This window comes from Rosa chinensis, chromosome 5 (assembly GCF_002994745.2).
Source record: "Rosa chinensis cultivar Old Blush chromosome 5, RchiOBHm-V2, whole genome shotgun sequence".
NCBI classification, from domain to species: domain Eukaryota; kingdom Viridiplantae; phylum Streptophyta; class Magnoliopsida; order Rosales; family Rosaceae; genus Rosa; species Rosa chinensis.
Window position 1 is genome coordinate 60559883 of NC_037092.1, and position 21566 is coordinate 60581448.

General features: G+C 38.9%; 2 protein-coding genes across 2 annotated transcripts; one reads left to right on the forward strand and one right to left on the reverse strand.

Moving 5' to 3' along the window:
- The first annotated feature begins 10275 nt into the window (after positions 1 to 10275).
- Positions 10276 to 12016, forward strand: LOC112163774 (phosphatidylinositol 3,4,5-trisphosphate 3-phosphatase and protein-tyrosine-phosphatase PTEN1-like). Its single transcript, XM_040519786.1, has 5 exons — positions 10276 to 10527; positions 10597 to 10914; positions 11017 to 11193; positions 11627 to 11759; positions 11926 to 12016. The coding sequence occupies exons 2-5, from the start codon at positions 10624 to 10626 to the stop codon at positions 11970 to 11972; spliced, it is 648 nt and encodes a 215-aa protein (XP_040375720.1). The 5' UTR covers positions 10276 to 10527; positions 10597 to 10623; the 3' UTR covers positions 11973 to 12016.
- Positions 12017 to 16276: 4260 nt separating this feature from the next.
- Positions 16277 to 20660, reverse strand: LOC112167773. The gene is made up of 2 exons (XM_024304849.2): positions 18346 to 20660; positions 16277 to 17159 (listed from the first exon to the last, which is right to left on the reverse strand). Exon 2 carries the CDS (start codon positions 17148 to 17150, stop codon positions 16431 to 16433), a length of 720 nt encoding a protein of 239 aa, XP_024160617.1. The 5' UTR covers positions 17151 to 17159; positions 18346 to 20660; the 3' UTR covers positions 16277 to 16430.
- Between the last annotated feature and the right edge of the window lie 906 nt (positions 20661 to 21566).

Genomic DNA, 21566 nt, shown 5'->3' on the forward strand with positions numbered 1-21566 from the left:
AGGACCCCACGGGTAGGTCATGTAGGCCATAATATCGGCTAGATGGGACAAATCCACTTTGGGATGCATTCTTGTTCAACCGGTCATGGTGTTGGCTGGATGGGGACCCCACAGCCATGGGCCCACTGCCATTGTCAAGGCCATCTTATATTTCTTCTTCAAAAAACACAGGTACCTCTTCTATTTCTTTTTCCAAGGCCACGGGTCCACCGCCAAGTCCAGCTTCTGCTTCTTTTTCATTTCCAATCAGTCCAGCTTCTATTTCTTTTTCTTTTCTTACTGCTCCAACTTCTAGTGTTGGAGACTTTCCAACCCCAAATCTCGATTCCAAGGCTTCTAATTCTTCAAATGTAAATAAATCTCGAGATTTCCTTCACAATCTCTCTCCCCCTGAAGGGAAGACCCCGAAGCTCCCCCTGAATAATAAGACTCGGACTCGCGAAACGCAACATCAAGAGAGACATGTATAGTGCCAGTAAGAGGATCATAACATCGATAACCCTTCTGGAATTCAGCATAACCAACAAATATACACTTACGGGCACATGGATCAAGCTTGCTACGTTGAGACTTAGGAATATGAACATAGGCAACGCACCCAAACACACGGGGCTCTAGGTTAGGTAACGATGGAAGTGACAGAAGTTTCTGAAGTTGCTGTTGAGGGTTTTGAAATTTAATCATCCGAGAAGGAGTACGATTAGTAAGGTAGGCATCGGACTTCACAACTTCTCCCCAATATTCACGAGGTACATGCATGCTAAATAAGGAAGCATGAACAACTTCAAACAACTGCCGATTCTTTCTTTCTGCCAATCCATTCTGCTGAGGAGTATACGAATTCGACGTCTGATGTCGAATTCCATGAGATTGCATAAACTCCTGCATAGGGCCATTAACATATTCTCCGCCATTGTCAGATTGAAAAACTTGAATAGGCTATTGGTACTGTGTAGACATCATCTTGTGAAACTCTTTGAACTTAGAACACACGTCACTCTTGTTCTTCAATAAAGACAACCAAATCATACAAGCACAATCATCAATAAAAGTCACATAATATCGAGCTCCAGAAAGAGAAGGGATCTTGGCAGGGCCCCAAACATCATAATGAATTTTCATAAACGGAATGAGACTTTTATTAAGACTAGGTGAATATGAAACTCGATGACTTTTAGCCAGTTCACATATATCACAATGAAAATATGAAGCACTAACAACCGAAAACAAATAAGGTTGTAGTTTTTTAAGATAACTAAAAGACAGATGACCCAAACGACGATGCCATAGCCATACTGTTTCCTTAGCATTCTCTACCCCATTGACCTGATTCACTTGTCCTAACAGCTATTGCTCTCCACTTTCTGTCAGATCCAAGTAGTAGAGTTTCACCCTTCTAACACTATAACCAAGAATTCGCCTAGTCAGAATGTCCTGAAACACACAAAAAGAGGGATAAAAAAAGTCACAATACACGCTAGTGCTAGAATAATCTGGCCAACAGATAGGAGATTATATGCTAAGGAAGGAACAACTAATATAGAGTCAAGGGTTAATGTGTCAGATAGGGCAACAGAGCCTTCTCCGGTAACCGGAGTTGGAGTACCATCAGTAGTGGAAACAATATGTTGAGAGGAGGGTTTCAGCTTTTTCAAGAGGCTAGGATCATTAGTCATATGGTCAGATGCATCTGTATCAATTATCCAAGAACTATTCATAGATACCTTACCCTTCATACCTGATTGTGCTATGTTAGCAGAGGCATTGAATGGTTGCTCTTCCTTTGTAGTAGCCACATCAGCTTTTCCAAGGTTCTTTCGCAGTTTCTTGGTGAAATCCCACCAATCAGGGTAGCCAATTACTTCATAGCACCGTTGCTTACTATGACCCAAATCTCCATAGACCGGACACTTTGTATTTGCATATGGATTTGTCTTACCCGGAGGGCGGCGTGGTGAAGGAGTTGAGAAGCCTGAGAGAGGACCCTGTTTGCATTGGACAACCATGACAGAGGATTCAGAGGCGTGTCCCATTGCTTGCCTATCAGAATGCACCTTTCAAACATAGGCATAGCTTTGCTCCAAGTTGAATGTCGGGTCTTTGCGCAGAATCTCACCATGGACCTGATCATACTCTGAATCGAGTCCACTAAGAAACATGTGAACTCGCATTCTTGCCATGGTAGTAGTCCCTTGAACAACAGCAGCCACTATGTTATTTTGGGAGGCCATACGCTGATCAATCTCTTGAATCAATATTCCCACCAATTCATTGTAGTAGGTAGGAAAAGTCCGGCCATTCTGTTTCACTCCAAAACACTTTTTATTTGATTCAAAAATCCTGGTTTCATCAGAATCCTCATAAAAAGTCTTCTCAACAGCTTCCCAAACATCTTTGGCTATTGGGAGGCGAATATACCGATTCATGAGTAATGGCTCCATAGAATCAATGAGCCAACTCTTCACTTTTTCATTGTCTGTGGCCCAAACTTCAAATTCAGGAGAGTTCTCATCTGGTGCAGCTTTGGCTCCAGTAAGGTAGCCGACCTTTCCTCGTGCTCCAATCCTTATCTTCATAAGAGGTGCCCATATGGTATAGTTGGATTCTCTCAAGGCAACGCCCATTGGAAACGCTGAATTATCTTAATTGAGTAGTGGTATGATAATGGTTGATGATTGGAGGCATGTTGTGGAGCGCAAGGGTGGCAACGTCGTCTTCCATTGACCAAAAAATAAGAGGCCTACACGTGACCAAGCTGCAAACAGCAGGAGGTCAAGAGGTCAATGTTGGCTGGATTTAATTAACTTGCAGGGAGGACTTACTCAAACAAGGTGGGCAGACTTACTCAAACAAGGTGGGCAGACTTAATTTAAGGGTGCAGGGTGTCTTTGTCGGCTAGGTTGAATCAACCAAAAAGTGTGCAGCAGTTTCAATTCAATTGGTGATGCTGACTTTTGACTTTCAGTTTCGCACTTCAAGATATCTTTGTCTTCAATGGTTCGGGCTTGGGGTTTCGGCTTGGCTTTGATACCAAGTAGAAAATAAGACTTTGATGTGTTTGTTGTACTTCAATATTATTCATCTTCAAATAGGAGGAGGTATATATAGAGATACAAATGTAATCCTAATAGGACAATATCTCCTACAATTATAAAGAATATGTAAAATCTACATAAACAAGGAAAGTAAATATTTACATAATATTCTACCGTCACGCCATGCAAGCAAGGCTAATGATGCCCATATATATTTAGTAAGGCTAACGGTATCCATGTCTAGTGAGGCTAACAATACCCATGTTAAGTAAAGCTAACGGTGCCTTCTCAAATGAAGCTAAGTACATCCCGAAAGATGACCTATTCCAATCCTGTGGGAACAATCTTAGAGTTTTCTCCCGACATAGAAAAACTTTGACCGAAACCATGTTACCACTCAAAACTGTGAACTTTACTACTATAGCACATAGTTTTTTAGTCAAAATAGTACATTCTTGTTTTATCACCAAAATCTTCCCACACCTAAAAATTATTATTTTGAAGCAATTATAAAACTGACGGAACTCAAAAATCTCTACCTGATTATTTTTAAAGATTTTTTAGAGTTGGGAAAATGAGAAAATCATAAAGAAGAATCGGTCGATATTTTTGCAATTTGGAGCAGCTTATAAAAATCTTATTTGACAAGGTGTAGACAAGGTTTGACATGCCATGACATGTGATTAAATCTAAAAATCTAAACTAAAGCCCTGATCTATTAGATGTTACATGACTCGACAATCAAACTTGTATATTCGCCTAAAACCATAATTGGTATACATCAATATTAACCAATAAAAAGAGCTTACAATGAACACAAACAACTAAAGTGTTTATTCATATGATAGGAATAGTTTATCATAAATTATTTATTGCATCTACTGATTTCAAATTTAATTACAAATTTAAAACATTGTATGTAGTATGTTGACTCCAGATGCTGAATACTCCGTTTGGAAATTCATTTCTCAACTTTCTATTCCCTAGCTTCATCTTCCTCTCCTACCATGAAAAAATGTCAGAAATTCTTCGTGGTAATAACTCAAATTGCTGTAATAATCATGTTGTATTTAGAGGAATTGAAACATAACCAATTGCCCCAAAAATTCTTGTGTTTTTTTTGTGTGTGTCATATAGTAGTGATAATATTGTCAAAATAGATGTACATATATAAGAAATTTTCATTAATTGTAAACTTTGGATGGTGGCATGAAAATGAGAATGAGAATGAGAATGGTGACAGAGGTGTATGGTATATAGTTGCCACGAACTTAAGGAATTTTTCATAGTAAATTTTCAAAATAATTTTAATTTACCCCAATATATCAGTCAATGAATCAACTTTTTAAATCAAGCATATTTTGTTAAATTTAATTTTGCAGCCCCCAGGCACAATGAGAATTAATGTATAAAGATGTAAAATAATTTTGGATGCATATCGATCGGGTACGAGGAGCAACTGTAGCTTCAATTATGTACCTCAACTGAGCATGAAAAGTGTGATTGGCCTAAAGCATATGACTGCTTCTGTTGAAAGAAGAGACAATTGAATGATAGTGGCTTCATGAAAATCAATAGCGACTAGCTGTGGATGCATGAAATGTATGGGTTGATAGGCTATTCTGAAAGGGCCTCTTAACCTAACATACAGGGGCATCCAATTCTATCTAGGTTAACAATCATTCGATCGAGAACTTCTACTTCAATTTTCAAGTGAAGAAGTCGTTCATTACATAAATTTTTGAAGCAATGAATAATGAAAAGAAAAAGAAAAAAAGCAATAAAGAATAATTAATCGCGTACTCTTTAAACCTTAATTATTACACTACTCACACTGCATCCAATAACCCAGAGATAAAATTCATTCTGTCCCTAGTAGTCTAGTACTATATGTCGATTGAGCATAGGAACACATGCACTCTTGATTTCAAATCTTAGGGTCAAGAAGTATACATGCATGCAATGTTTCTGAAACCGTAATCAAGAATATGAAGGCCACATTATCAAATAAGAGGTTCCAATTGTTGCCGAAATCTTCGGAGTTGGTGGCCTATAGCCTCATAAACCTATCTAGTACTTTTAAATTGTTATTTAAGTAGATCATCAGTCATACAGATACCTAATTTCCATTAACTGGAAGCAACATCCTATATTGTTGGGTTTGATTATGGATCGAAAATTAATTCTCTCAAAATATTAGTCTTCCATCTGTTGAGTAGTTCTATAGAGAAATTCTATCTTGGAGGTAAGGAAATGGGCTAAGAGCATCTTTAGCAATGCTAGCCATTTTTGAGTCAAATTTTAGCTAAAGTAGCTAAAAAGTCATTTTAGCTAGCCACTTTAGAATTACGTCTGCATCAATGCTCTCTATTTTAGCTAGTTTTGAATTTATATTATTTTTTAAATAAATATTAAATAGTTTAAATGTATTTATAAATTATATAAAATAACTTAAAAGGAATGTTTTAAATTATAGAGAGTCGCATCCCGCTCTCTATATTTAGGAGCGAGATAGCTAAAAGTTATAATAGAGAGCCACTTAGGAGTCTGGTGCAGCTGCTAAAATAGATAAAAAGCTAAACATGTTCTCCAAAATAGCTAAGGAGCCACAATAGAGAGTCTGCTAAAGATGCTCTAAGGCATGGAACTAGAGGGGGGCTGGGCAAGGGCGTAGCTAGCCTAGGTTTTTAGAAAATCCTTAATTAGTGTTAATGATTTATGAATCTTAATGGAATGAAATAAAATTGACCCTTCTCGATTTTCGAAAAATCCTTAATTAGTCTCAATTTTTAAAATTCAATACATATTTATCTTAATTAGTTTTAATTATCCTTGAACTTTAATGAATGAAATAATATTTTACACTATTAATACACTACATATATCTAATTAATACGAATCTTTTCAAGGTTTTCTTACCCTATTGATCGATATATGCCCATATGCGCATATTTACGATTCTTTATTAATATGCTAAATTGAAGTAACACATAAGTTTTTCTATATTTATCATTCATCTTAAATTCCAAAATTTATTTAACATGATTTAAGGATCTTTCAATTTCAGCATTAGTACAAGAAATATTACACCTAAATTTTCTTAAGGGTTTTTGTCCATTTACACCATTTTTAGAGATTTTTTTCTCACTTATCCCATTAAGTTTTTTAATTCTCTCTTACCTAAAACACTCTAAGGAGGTCTTCCCTAACACCCCATTAAGATTTTTATTTTGTTTTTTAATACCATTTTACCCCCACCCCTTTATTACTTAGAGAGAGGGAAAAAAAAAAGGGTCCTTGACCTAAAGCCCCAAAATCAGGGAAAATTATCCCACTTACCCTAGCAAGAGATTTTTATTCCTACTTACCCTATTTCAAGCAAAATATCAATTTTACCCTTAACCAAATTGTTTATTCCCTCGATATCTCTCCTCTTTCAGATCACTCTCTCTCTCTCTCTCTCTCTCTCTCTCTCTCTCGTCGTCCCTGTCAAGACAGTCGGAGCAGGGGTACTTGCCGAAGGCTTCGATTATTTCCACCGACCTCATGAACATCGAGCTCGTCATCGACTTCATCCGCTAGGAAGAGCCACCGCCTGTGGAGAATCTCGCGGCGACGACCTTGTGCTCCAGAAGATTCTGCCTCTCCGGCTCGTCCGCCGGGAAAAGCCACCACGATGTTAGATTATGAAATATTGAGTAGTTGAATCAAAAGCGAAGAGAGAGAGAGAGAGAGAGAGAGAGAGAGAGAGAGAGAGAGAGAGAGAGAGACCAAGACAACTCGTTTGAAGAGCTAATTGATGTTGCTGGAGACATCACCGTAGAGTAAGATTTTGGGAGGAGCCATTGCGGTGAGAGAAGAAGTGGGATTTGGAGGTTGAAGAAGGGTGAATCGTTCCAGAAGGTTTGTTTTGATTTCGGTAAATCTAAATGGACCTAGTTGTTGAAATAAAAATTGATGGGTTTGATGTAGTTGGCACTTAAGGTTCTTTTATTTAGAGCCCGGTGGTAGAGTGGCTCTAGACTCTCTCTCTTATGATTCTTCCCCTCTTTGCCTATGACTCTCTGAGTCTCTGTGAAAAAGTCAAGCTGGATGCTCTTGGTTGCAGGTGGATCTGAAACAATACCCAACTAGACCCCACATTGTATTGCTTTGCTCTTTTTCAATACTTTATCAATTACTCTTTTTCTGTGCAATTCTTGCCTTTTAGATTAGCTAGCTTTTGTTGTAGTGTGGCTCGGTTAACACTGCTGTTGGATCTTTCATTGTCATGTATGTGATAACATCCATCATTTACTGGTCTAATATCTACAGCGCCAAGACATTCCCAGATCAATTATTTATTTATTTTTTGGTACAATGGGGGCAGAAGTTTTGAAAGAAAAAAATTATTGGGAGGCAATACAGGGCTATTGGGGGACAATATACGTTTTGAATTGATGTAATCTTCTTGTTTTTTCTTTAATCAAAGTTTTATTTGTCTAAATTTAGGGATATTAGTTCTAATTTCGGCGATTGAAAGTTCTATTAGAGGGTAATAGACGTCTATTGGGGGGCAGTACATGGCTAATAGACATCTATTGGGAGGCAATAGACGTCTATTGGGAGGCAATAGACTATTGGGGGCAATAAACGTCTATTGAGGGTAGTAAACACCTATTGGGGGCAATAGACCTTTATTGCCACTTTATTGGGGGGTAATAGAGGTCTATTGCCTCTCTATTAGAGGGCAATAAACATCTATTGGGGGCAATAAACCTTTCCGGTAAGGTTTTCAGAAATTCCAGTGGGGGGCGACCGATGACCAGAATCCGGCGGCAGGTGACCGGATTCTGGCGAAAGTTGGCCGAATTCAGGTGATCGGTAACTGGAATCCGGCAGCCGGTGACCGGATTCCTGCGACCGGTGACAGGAATCCGGTTGCCAGTGACCGGGTTCCGGCAAAGTTCCCTATGGTTTCTCTCTCTTCCATTCTCTCTCTCTCTCTAAGTAACAAAGGTGAGGGTAAAATGGTATTAAAAATAAAATAAAAACAAAAAATCTTAATGGGGTATTAGAGAAGACCTCCTTAGAGTGTTTTGGGTAAGAGGGAATTAAAAAAACTTAATGGGGTAAGTGGGAAAAAAATCTCTAATAATAGGGTAATTGGACAAAAACCCAAAAAAAAAAATGGAAGAGAGAGAAACCAAATGAGACTTCGCCGGAGCCCGTCACTGGCCGCCGGATTTCGGTCACTGTTCACCGGAATCTGCCAACTTTCGCCGGATTTCGGTCACCGGCCGCCGCCCACCGGAATTTGCTGAAAATCTCACCGGAAATGTTTTTTTGGCCCCAATAGACGATTATCAGCCATGTATTGCCCCCCAATAGACTATCAGTCATGTATTACTCCCCAATAGACGTCTATTGCCCCCTAATAGGACTTTCAGTTGCCAGAATGAGAACTAATCTCCCTAAATTTAGACAAATAAAATTTTGATTACAGAAAAAAAAAACAAGGAGATTACATCAATTCAAAACGTGTATTGCACTCCAATAGACGTCTATTTCCCCCCAGTAGACATTCAAAAAAAATTTCTTTCCTTCTGTCCCATTACTTAAAAAAAAAAAAAAAATCCGATTTGGGCACCCACGTCTCCTTTGTTCTTCAGCGGTTGTTGACAGTCCCTGACTCCGGCATCATTGACGACCGAAGATCTCACTCCTCATCCAAATTCCAGTGTTCGTCGACCTCAACCACCGAGAACGACGAGTTTGCGCTACGACTGGCCGGGTTGGGTGAGTTCCAATCGGATTTATACTCAGCTCCGACGAGTTTCAATCAGATTTATCCTCCAACTCCGGAGCTTCCATGGTAGAGAGAGAGAGAGAGAGAAACCGGAGGGCAAGGAACCAGGGGAGGCAAAAGCCTTCAATTCGTCGCCGATGAGGTCGTTCTGGACCGCCGAGGAGATCGATCTCAACCATCACTAACATCCTCGCCTTCTTCACCGGCTCTGACGGTATCGTTCTCGAGAATCTCACCGGCGTTGAAAAACCAGCGTGGTGGAGAGAGAGAGAGAGAGAGAGAGAGAGAGAGAGAGAGAGAGAGAGAGAGAGAGAGAGAGAGAGAGAGAGAGAGAGAGAGAGAGAGAGGATCGACGCTTGCCGGAGGTGGAGATTGGACCGAATCGACGCCGGCTGGAGGTGGAGAGAGAGAGAGAAAGAAAGAGAGAGTTTCAGATCAGGAGGAGAGAAAGAGATGAGAGAGCGAGTTTCAGATCGGGAGGAGAAAGAGAGAGGGGTTGATGTTGATGACGTCATTGTAATTCTTTAATTAGTTTGAGGGCAAAATGGTTATTTTCTATTAATTTGGGTAGGTGGAAACAAAAATCTCTTACTGGGGTAAGTGGAATAATTTTCCCTCATTTTGGGGCTTTCTATTAATTTGGGTAGGTGGGAATAAAAATATATATATTATACTAATATATATATTTTTGGGCAAAAGATTGTGTTATTTTTAGAGGACGACTATAAATGAATATAATTTGTTAGTTAATAAAGTTTGACCCTCCTCAGAAAGATTTTTGGCTACGCCACTGGGGCTGGGTTGAGCTGCAGCCCACCTCATTTTTGTAGAAAAAATATTTTAAGTACAGGTTTTATATAGTGTGTAGCCTCTATAAAGTCAAAAATCTCCTTCCATCCTCTTACTTTAGCCTCTGTCCCTGTTACCTAGTTCCAATTTTTATCTAACTTGGTCATCAATTAAGAAAATGGCTCTAAATTAAAGAATTTTGGTTTAAATTTTAATAGCAGTTTTCACGTAAAATTAACTTCAATTTGCAGCCCACCCGGTTTCCAATTCTAGTTCCGTCTTTGAATGGGTTGTAAAATTGCTCCATGATCGAGTAGTTCTATGATTCTATCGTGGAGTGTATTTTACAAAACGTTTTTTAGGCTTCTAACTAGTCATGTTCTCGAACCCAACCAACCACAACACCAGCCAAACACAGCCTATAAAAACTTAATAGTTTTTTTTAAGTTAAGCCAGGACAGTCCCCCAACTCCCAAATTCCCGCCAATCCAAACGGTCCTAATTAAGAGTCACAAAACACACCTTAATTTAAATTCTCAGCCAAATTTCCTCTGATTTTTTTTCCCCCTCTCTTGGCACAACAATTTTCCTCCAAATTTGGGGGCCTAGAAACCCAAATTTAGCTCTGATTTCTCAATCGCAATCAGGTTTTTTCTTTCCCTTTCTCCTTTCCCAATTAACTAACAGTAATGGGGGTCATCACCTTCTGGCCACCCTGACCCAAAACATTGTTTCTTTCTCCTAGCTAGTTCTACGGTTCCCCCCAAATTTTGAATTGGGGGTTTCATTCTGTTTTGCCCTAGAATTTGCTTCCAAAATCCAACCCCTTCCACCCAAATCTCAATTAATGTTCAGCTCTGCAGGCACAGAATTACACACACCATTCTTCTAGGAACCTCATAATCAAATTTAGTGGTACGCAGTTTGGATTATTTTTGTTGTTAATTGAATTTTATTAGTTCTTCATGCATGATCTTTGATCAGGCACCATTGTACCATCGGCAAGCAAAAATGGCAATGAAGTTAACTAAGGAAGAAGCCATGCCGGCGCCAGGAAAGCTTGAAAGCCTAACCTTACAACACCAACTGGTCAGATGCTTAAGTAACAGCTTTTACATCCGTAACTTGGTGTCTAAGCAACGGAGGAGAATGCTTGTTGCTGGCTATGATCTTGACATGTCTTACATCACCGACCGCATATTGGCAATGTCGTTCCGTGCAGAGCGGATGCGTGCAATGTATCGAAATAATCTCTGGCAGGTCAAGTCTGTGCTTGATATGAGGCATCCAGAACATTACAAGGTACTGGTCCTTAAATTAATTACATCAATGACCCCTTAATGATTTGTTCTTGTTATTTTTATTTGTAGTCTGGTGTTTATGAATGTGGTTGTGTTTTTCTAGATCTATAACCTCTGCATTGAAGAGCATTACTCTCCATCGCATTTCTATGGCCGTGTGGAGAGGTATCCTTTTGATGATAACCATGTTCCACCTCTTGAAATGGTCAAGCTTTTCTGCGAAAGTGTGCAATCATGGCTCAAGAGTGACCCGGAAAACATTGCTGTTATACACTGCATGGTAAGCATATTGTAAAAAAAATTTAGACAATCGATGACCATAAGTAAGTGGATCTCTTTTATTAATTTTTTTTTCCTTATAACTGATATGACCTATCTAATTCCATTCTCCAATTCAATAATCACACCATACTAAAAAAAATGTTGAAAAGGAGCTTCCCCTTGTTTTATGTACCAAACTGCTGTTCGAGTTTAGTAACCGATTGCTTGCTTGTTGATGAAATACGAAGAAAGAAACACCCTGCTCTTGATAAATGAATAGATATATGTTTGGCAACTCTAATACCAGTTACCCAGCAAAAGACATCTTTTTCTCAACATGCAACGTCTTTGTCGTTTGATCCAATAACATTATTTGTTAGATAAATTATTAACTACGTACCAGTCGTAATGTACTTTCAATATTTGTGTTCTTCACTATGATTTGGCTGCAGGCAGGCAAAGGTCGAACAGGCTTAATGGTAAGCGCGTATCTGGTCTACCGTGGGATGTCAGCAGAGGAAGCACTTCAACTCTATGCTCATAGACGAACCACCAATAATGAAGGAGTAAGTCACGTCACATTAGGTATATATAATACAAATTAAAGTCACATTCTCGTTCTCAGAAAAAAAAAAAACCATTTTCACTGATCATTATCTAGTGATAAAACTAGAGTCTCTACGTACACAATCAATTGCTTAGTTTCAGCGTTGCTTTTTGTGATTCTGATCAATGTTTTAAAACGCTGAAGGCATACCTGAGGCGTTTTCGGGAGAGCCTTGCAGCCTTGAGGCATAAGGCGCATAAGGCGTAAGCCTTACAATATAAATTTTTGTCGTCACATTAAGAGCAACCAAAAAAACATTAAGTGCAACCAAAATAACATTATTAATTGTCATTCACTCATTATTAATTGCTGCATTAAACAATTAAACATAACATCCTATCAATTACATATAAAATAACAATCTGGGTAGGGAATTTGAACAATACCAACCAACATATATGCATTCAGTCAATGATACAAAGCAATAATGGTTCAAAACTTCAGATACAAGTCAATTATACAAAGCAACAATCTTAATAGTTGTAACAATCAACAATCTTATTATATTCACAAAGTCTTTATAAAGCAGAGCCTAAACATTCAAACTTTCAAAGTGTGAAAATCAATTGGAATTGTACCTTCAAATCTTGTCTGCAAGTCGAACTCCAAATCTGCAAGCACCTCTTCAAGTCTGCAAATCGAACTCCAAGTCTGCAAATCGAACTCAAAGTGTGAAAATCAATTGGAATTGTACCTTCAAATCTTGTCTGCAAGTCGAACTCCAAATCGAACTCCAAAATCCAAATCCAAATCCAAGTCGAACTCGAAGGCTGCAAATCAAACTCCAATAATGGAACTCCAAGCTCTAAAATAGTCTCCTTAGTCTCCTTTACAGCCAAATCGTTGAGAAAGATAATCTAAGAGATTTGCATCAGCTTTGGAAGTGCGAAAGCTGAAAAGGGGAGGCGATGATGTATACTCTGCTCAATGTCGCGACCTAGAAGTCTTTAAACCTCAAAAATCAAAATGACGTCGTCTCGGAAAAAGACACACACAAAAAAAACGCTGCGCGTACGCCTACGACGCCTCAAGCGTCGCTTTTTCCGCCTTGGTCGCCGCCTTATCATCGAAACTCACTCAATTTAGGTGTTGATTTTCGCTTTTTAGGCCTCAAGCGCGCCTCAAGGCGTGTTTTTTAATTAATTGATTCTGATACAATAAGAAGTACATTGCCACCTATATGTACTTGAACAGGTCTCGATACCAAGCCAACGTCATTATGTAGGGTACTGGGAAAAATGTCTTTCTTTCCATTCGGAAGTCGACGATAAACCTCCTGAAGTCAACTTACCTCAGACGTGTAGCAGAGAACTACGAAGAATCCGATGTTATGACACACTTAACATTAATAAGATCTTCTTTGTGGTCTCTGAGTTGCAAGAGTTATAAACTGTTTTCTATGTTCTGATTAGCTAGCATAGGAATCTAGGTGTGGCCACGCCAAGAAAATTCTTAGCCATCTTAAGTATTTCCTTCTATCTACTTGAGAGAAAATTTCCTATCCATGTCAACAGATTCCGGGTCAGATTTATCGTCCATCAACAGAAGTTTCTAGGAGTTCATGCAAACAAATCAAGAAAGGGTATTCGAGAACTAGCAGTCCTCGCTATTATCTCTCTTTCATTGAAGGTGATGAAGAAGACAAGAAATCAGATTCAGACGAACCTCGTGTTGTTGTTCAAATAGATACAGAAAGTTCCATGCTATACCAGAAGGCTTATCTTGAATATTATTTTGATAAGCCTGTACAGGTAAGTTGATAACCGTTATCGAGTAGAAACTTTTGTCTCAATGATGTTGTGGAATGTATGTCTCTTAGTCGGTTAATCACATTGCTTCGAAAGGTAACCGGAGATGTGCGTGTCATATTCTATCAAAAAAATGAATGGAGGGCGTCTCTTCTACGCTTGCTTCAACACCACTTTCATTAAGAACAGCCTGCTACAGGTATTGCCTTCTTTCCTGAAAACACCAGGAAACATGAAGGTTCATAAAATGTACATAAGAAGTTGTTGATGTCAAAATTTGGTTCGACAAATACTTTTGACTTTTCAACCCATTCCACGTGGTACGCGTTGAAATGTCAAAGAGTCCACGTAGGACCCTGACCTTTCAACGCACTTAAACCCTTCATCGAGAAAGAAAAGATAATCCTAAGATGAAAATAACCATGACTAGTAAGATGCCTAACCATGGTATGCCGAGTCTTTAACCTTGGACCTCCACCTCTTAGGTCTTGGACAGTCACCATGTTATTGACTTGTCACCTTGGACGGTGAGGTCAAAGCATATCGTGACCTGGCTATTAGAATAGCATAGTCCGAAGGAATCAGGGGCCTCAACCTCCAAGGCCAAGAATTCGACTCCCGAGGCTTAGAAGCCTCAACCTCTAAGGATCATGACCACGACTTCCAAGCCTAAAGCCTCGACCTTCAGGCTCACACTTGGACGCAGTCAAGGAGACATGGTAGTACACATCAAGGACCAACTCTCACCAACTTTTCCACGTGTCAAGCTCCGACACCCAGTATGGCTCCCTTGTCATGTCAACAGTGATTCGAGGACAAAGGGTGGTTTACATGACGACACCTGTCACCAACTCTGTCAAATCCATCCTGGAGCGTCAGTAAGCAGAGAGTGGGGGCTGACACCCCGATTTTATGGGATTGAGCCCATGCCTTTCCCTTTCCACCTCAACCCTCTTCTCCTATAAATACCCAGCCTTCACAAGGCTGAGGGGGACTTCAACTTTCTCTTCTCTCCGAAAGCTATGCCAAAATGCATAGTCCTTTCCATAGAGCTCCGCCAACTCGAGGTGGTGGAAGCCCAACACGAGGTGGAGGAAGCCTGACGTGAGGCCATCAGTTCCACCTAAGAAAGGAGCTTGGAAGCCCAACACGAGGTGGAGGAAGCCCAACATCAGGTGAAGAAAGTCCGAGACGAGACTATCAGCTTCACCCAACAAGGAGCTTGGAAGCCCAATACGAGGTGGAGGAAGCCCGACGTGAGGCCATCAGTTCCACCCAAGAAAGGAGCTTGGAAGCCCAACACGAGGTGGAGGAAGCCCAACATCAGGTGAAGGAAGTCCGAGACGAGACTATTAGCTTCACCCAACAAGGAGCTTGGAAGCCCAACACAAAGTGGAGAAAGCCCGGCATGAAGCCATCAGTTCCACCCAAGAAAGGAGCTTGGAAGCCCAACATTAGGTGGAGGAAGCCCAACACCAGGTGAAGGAAGTCCGAGACGAGACTATAAGTTTCACCAAACAAGGTAGCTTGGTGGCCCAGGATCAGGTGAAGGAAGCCCGAGGCCATACCTTCAGTCACAAGAGGTGAATGACCAAGGCTAGGCACAGGACTACCAGGGCATACCTTCAGTCACAAGTGGACGACCAGGGCTACTCACGTAGCCAAACTAATCGAAGGAAAAGATAGGCCCACTTGAAGAAAACAACCCCACCACTTTACATTTGGATTTCAACGGAACCTCCGTTGACTCGTTGATGCCGAAATTGGCACCAACAGAAGTTACAGGTTTTTGATTTAAGGTTGCATGATTACAGCTCACTGTTCGGGATTTGGATAAAATTGGGAAGAAAGGAAGATCAATATGTGGCCCTAACTTCTGCTTGGAGTTGCTATTTGGTCCTGCCAATGCGAAACACTCACCCTCAAAGCATGATGTGTTATGAAGTCTTAGAACGGATGTGTTCAAGGAGATTAGTCTACTGGTGGTTTTGTGATTCTCGTTTAAAATTTCACCTCTGTAATATTCTCAAGAATTGATCCACTTCGCTTGACAAAAAGCTAAAAACCCTGCAGTGTTACAGCTTATCCATATTTATGATGCATACCAACTCATTTTCCCTGCTTTCGTGCCATTTTATTTTTCCTTGGCAGAAAGAAGTAGGAAATAACAAGAAGTTTTGTACCATAGTACTTGTCATAGTACTCGGAAAGTAATTTGAAGATGTAGTTCATTTTTGGTTTTCTTTCCTTTTTATTCCAAGGAGGTGAAATCTGCATTTCAATTACTTGTGTTCTCACAATGTTCCCATCACATTTATCCCGAGCTTAGAGCTTAGAATCTAAGGACTTGCTGCAGAGTCAGTAAGATCAAAACCTCGATTCTTAAATTCTTCAATTACTTCCCTTTTCACACACAACCAAAAAAAAAAAAAAAATCTTCAATTACAGAATTGAGCCTGAATAAGAATATGAAGAAATCATCCAATATCATAACAAAGTCAAGATTTTGCACGCAAATCAATTACCATTATCTAGAGTTTCGTCGTATTTTCTAGAATGCAAATGGCAAACTCTATCCCGCATAAATGACTTTGGAATCCCTGGATTCTAAGTCTTTTCAAATAATCATGGGGAAATCTAGAAAGTTTCTTTATCGCTTGTTGATTCGCAGAGTACTTTGGTCTGTATACCTACAACATCGTTGAGTTATATTATTATTGGCAGATGTATAACAGCAACCAGGTCTGTAATTCTAATTTCTTTGTGTGTCTCGGTCTTCGTGTTCCTACCTAAGGATACACAAAGTGACTCGAATTAAAAGTACCTCCATGATGAATATACATGTCATTAGAAACATCAAAAGCCATGTGAAACCTGTCCGTCTTCCTACCTAAGGATACTCTAAGTGACACGAATTAAAAGTACCACCATGATGAATATACATGTCATTAGAAACATCAAAAGCCATGTGAAACACGAAGTCTTGGAGGTCTTTGAGTATATATCGGATGCCCGTGCAGTGGCATGACCAGTGCTTGCCAAGCTCCTTTCTACAGCCTCCTCTGTAGAGTCAAGTAGTTTTTCAGTGTTTTGCACGGAGTGGCTCATCATGAGACTAGTCTCTTTAAGTTGCCTTGCCAACCCAACCATTTCATCAGTCAAATCCTCCTGAAGTCTCCTATGCTTTTCAATGTGTGCTTGAGCTGCAGCGTCAAGTTTGACAGGTGCCGAAGAATCTGCACTAAGAGTCTCACGAGTTCCATCTTGGATGTTTGAGTTGGGCACAAATCTTCTTCTCAGACCTGGAGAATGGGGACTCTGATTGTCTCCTGTTTCAGAAGACTTTGCTTTAACCGAAATTCTTGCCAGGGACTCCTGGGGTTCTTGCAAATTAGGCAACGGGGCAGCTAATTTCAAAGCTATGGCTTCGATCTTCTCTGAATAGTCACTCAAAACAGCCTTTGAAACTCTAGGTAACCCTTCCGGTGTTCTCTCTTCAGCTAGCTGCTCTACCTGTTCTCGTAAAGTAGCAACATAATGCGAAAGTTTTGCCTGGTTTTGTTGCTGAGGAGCAGCTGCAAGCAGCCTCCTCAAATTCACCTCTGTTTTACTGATTTTCATCCCAAAACCCTGTAAAGTACGAAACAGCAACTTAGGCAGTATAGTAGGCTTCCAAATTACAATGCAAATGGAATCCAGCGACTGATGTAGGAGCATGGAAACAGAGAACATAGGTATGGAGAAGAAAGAATAATAGAAGTTGGAAGAGAACAAAGAGATTTAGGAGGTTTTGTCAAGTCTGTCTGTCCACTGAAACAGATTGGATAATTCCGAATACTTGTAGGTTGCCTAAGAATTCTAGAGGTAAGCAAATAATGCTTTTAGTTTAAATTCCTAGAACAACAATGAAACATAAAACATTCATAGAAATATAAGGTAAGTAAATAATGCGTACAGATTTAAATCCAAAAACAAGAAAGAGTTCCTGAATCTATCCAATTCAGGAGGAGGTCTTAAAACACAAATACTTGAGAATTGATTTATCCAAGTCTGACAGTATGCTGACATGAAAGGCACACTACAGTGACATGAAAACTTTAGGTTTAGGAGAAAAATCAAATCAAATGAAAATGTGAAGAACAAAACCAATTAAGAAACTAGATTGACCAGTACAAATCTTGCAAGTGTTTAATACCCCTCTCCTTTGGGATAGAGAGTGGGACTTGTTCCCTACATCGTTTGCCTCTGAGGAGCTAATATCGCCCAATCCCTTATTCAATTAAAAAAAAAAAAAAAAAAAAAAAAACCCTTGCAGGAAGATTTGTGTTTTTAATGTAATCCAATTTGATGCTAGTTTCTTTTAACTGTGCAGCACACATGTAGACGATTCACAACAACATTTGTTATTTCTTACAGTCTATGATTTTTGAAAACAGCTGTTTTTCATTCCTATAATTTGTCATGCATGTAGATTGGGCAGGACATATACGGCAGTGTTTTGAGAACATGAAGTTGAACCTGGGAGTATTCTTTCGAGTTTCGACAATGTTCCACCATATAAATCTAATACTACCATAACTGAAACTTAATTCAACTTTCCAGTAAGAAAAAACAACCAAAATTTTGAAACAAAAAACATATGAACTGAAAACCAGCTATTAGAATCAGAATTTCATCAAAAAAATCAATAATTTAACTTTAAACAGTAGCTACATGCCAAACCCAAAACGATTAGAGCACCAATTCAATTCAGACGTCATAATCCCAATTCCTTCAATTGAATTCCAATTGAGAATCCCAAAAGTGAAATTCGTACCTAAAAATTTGAGGGCGAACACGAACAAGAAAGGCGCAGAAGAAGAATCGAATCGAATCGAAAACCAACAGAGAGAGATGACGAGTGTGTGCCTCCTCCTTTTGGGCCTTCTTGGTGATCTCTCTCTCTGTAATCTGTATTATAAGAAAACAGTGATTTCCTCCACGCGCCTCAGTAAAAATAGACTTTTTCATATTTCATAGGTTAAATTAATTGTGTCAATTACTACGTAAAAATAGCCATTGGTGTGTCGATTTCCTTTTTTGAGTAATGAAAATGACTTTTTTTAGTCTAGCTGTAGTATTTTGAGATTGCCACGACACAAAATACTCACATATTTGAGTATACAACTTTGAAATGTGAAGCCTAACTGAATCATACATTTTGAATAACGAAATTGTGGATCGATACTTCTTGATTTTCTTTTCTAAGTAACAAAAATGACTTTTTAGTCACTAGACAAAGCACTTGCATATTTGAGTATACAGCTTTAAAATATGAAACCCAATAAAATCATATATTTTGTTTCGCTCTTTCACGTGATTTCTTTTCCACTTCCTAGTCTCATCTCCCCATTGACACCATCGTCCTCAATGACATCGACAATTGTTTTGCATCGAAATAGATCATAAAATCCGAGAATCTATCTTTGTGCAGTTTGATCTTAGAGACCAAGGCTTCAAAGAAAAAGGCTTCGACAAGAGATGAAATGGGGTGACATCGGCGCATTTGGGCACATTTGGGACCTAAAGCTAGCCCAAGTAAATGCATCTCATTCAATTTCAACTTCGAGCCTTCTATAGAGAGATGTGCAGTCTAGATACGCGTACTAGCAAATTAACTAGGTTTTGCCATTGGTTGCGTTTCGAGGACTCGCGCCTTGAAAAGTCGCAAATTCTCTTACGTACCCAATGTCTGATTTCATCATCCAGAATTAAGTCAGCATTTTTGAATGGAGCAACTATGGCAAGAAAAAAAAAGATAAACAAAGAGATGCAAATGTACTTTTCGCCATTCAATAAGCGGTGGATGATGCAAACATTTCAAAAATCATGGGAGCTACTACATTAAAGGAAGCTTGAGATTTACTAAAGGAGGAGTTTTATATAACTTCAAAGGTACGTTCCGTTAAACTACAAACTATTAGGAGAGATCTAGAAAATTTGAAAATGAAATATATTGAGATCGTTAAAGATTACCATTCCAAACTAAAGAAAATAATAAATCAATTAAGAACCTATGATGAAAAAACTAGTGAGACTAGAGTGGTAGGAAAAAAAAATACTCAATACTTTAGTTCCATCACCAAAAAAGTTGATATGTTTTTGAAATGTTTGACGACAGTAAATATTGGGTCATTTATTTTAGTGAGGCTAATGAGAATTTTTTTTTCTAGAGTTAATTCTATCACTAAAAAAGTTGATATATCTTTGGAATGTTCGACGACAGTAACTATTGGGTCATTTATTTCAGTGAGGTTCTACCACTCTAGTCTCACACTCTCACCAGTTTTTTCACCATAGGTTCTTCATTGATTCACTATTTTCTTTAGTTTGAAATAGTAATCTTTAACGATTTCAGTATCTTTCATTTTCAAATTTTCTAGATCTCTCCTCATAGTCTTAGTTTGACAAAACGTACCTTTGCAATTATGTAAAACTTCTTTAGTAACTTCGAAGCTTCCTTTAATGTAGTAGCTCCATGATTCTTGAAGTTTGCATCGTCCACCACTTGTTGAATGCCAAAAGTGCATTTGGATCTCTTTGTTTATCTTTCTTTTCTTGCCTCAACTGCTTCACCGTGGAATTTTTCAGAGTTGAGAACCCTTTGTCTACTATGTCTCATAAATTTTGAGATATGAAGAAGGTCCTCATCTTGATACTCCAAAAATCATAATTTTATCCCTTAAAGATGAGAAAAGGAATATATATTTGGTTGGAGGTAGAGGTAGACAGGGTGAAGGCCACAAATGGAATGTACCAAATTGATGACCGCAATAAGCTCTGATACCACTGTTGGATTTTGTGGCTTTGATACCACTGTTATAATTTGATGCGGAAGAGACTAGTTAGGATGGGAGCTAGGACAGAGTTTAAAACTTGAGTATAGGCCAAAGTGGTAGTAGAATACTAATTTTTTTTTTTTTGAAAGAGTTTGGAACCCAAAACCCTACGCTAGGAGGTTCATCCACACACTTCTAGAACACTAAATTTGAAAAAGAAGAGACGGACGCTGAATTTAGATAAGAACAGATGAAAGGCTTTGAACTTCTAGCTTAGTTCACTAACTTGCTTCTGCTTGCTTATTTGATTCCTTGATTGACATATTTATATATATGTCTCAACCGACCTTGGTGGACTACTAACACCAAAAACATTTGTTTGTAGATAATTCTAGCCCTTGTGTAGTTGTGTTACATGATCATTCTACATCATGGTCCGGAATACCCTATAGCAACTCTAGATTTTACATGATGACTCTACATGTTCTAGATCAATCTACAACTTCTAGACTAATATAGGTAATTGGAGAATAGTTTAGAACTTTTTAACAGCATCTAATTGTTTGATAGATCTTTTATTGTAAACTTTGGCATAATCCAACAAAATGTGGCGTAATTCAAGATCCACAATACGTGTAGGGCACGGATCAAATAGCACAGAAATAGAAGTTCATTTTGTTGGAAATTTGATGCCATTTGGTGAGAGCTAAACAAACTCAATAGCATAAATCAGATGATGCAAAGATAAGACAAGAAAGTGGATGAGCAAATAAAGAATTCGTTGTCTTTGAGTTTAACATTGCATTCAGGACTTCTGGTCAATGGAGTCATATTCATGCTGCATCACCATTGGTGAGCTTCATAAATTCAAACTTTCAGCTCAACTCAAAGTAGCTTCCAAACTGTAGAAGATTCCCCTCATCAGGACTCAGGAGGTTCAAGAATTGTGGATAATTAACCAGTGCCTCTTCTTCTTCTTGATTGGCGAGCTTGTGCATATATGACACGGCTTTGCATATGACTTTGAAAACCCATGTTCACTTCCTTGGTGTTCACTCATTCACTTAAGTGCGAAGTGAGATTTAGGAAGGTATGTTCACTGCATGGGATTGTGATGCCACCCATTGGATGATCATATCCAAACTCTTCTTCAGCTTGACTCAACAAATCAAGGAAAAGAGGCTCGTTCAAGTATGATATAGGAATCACAAATCGCTTT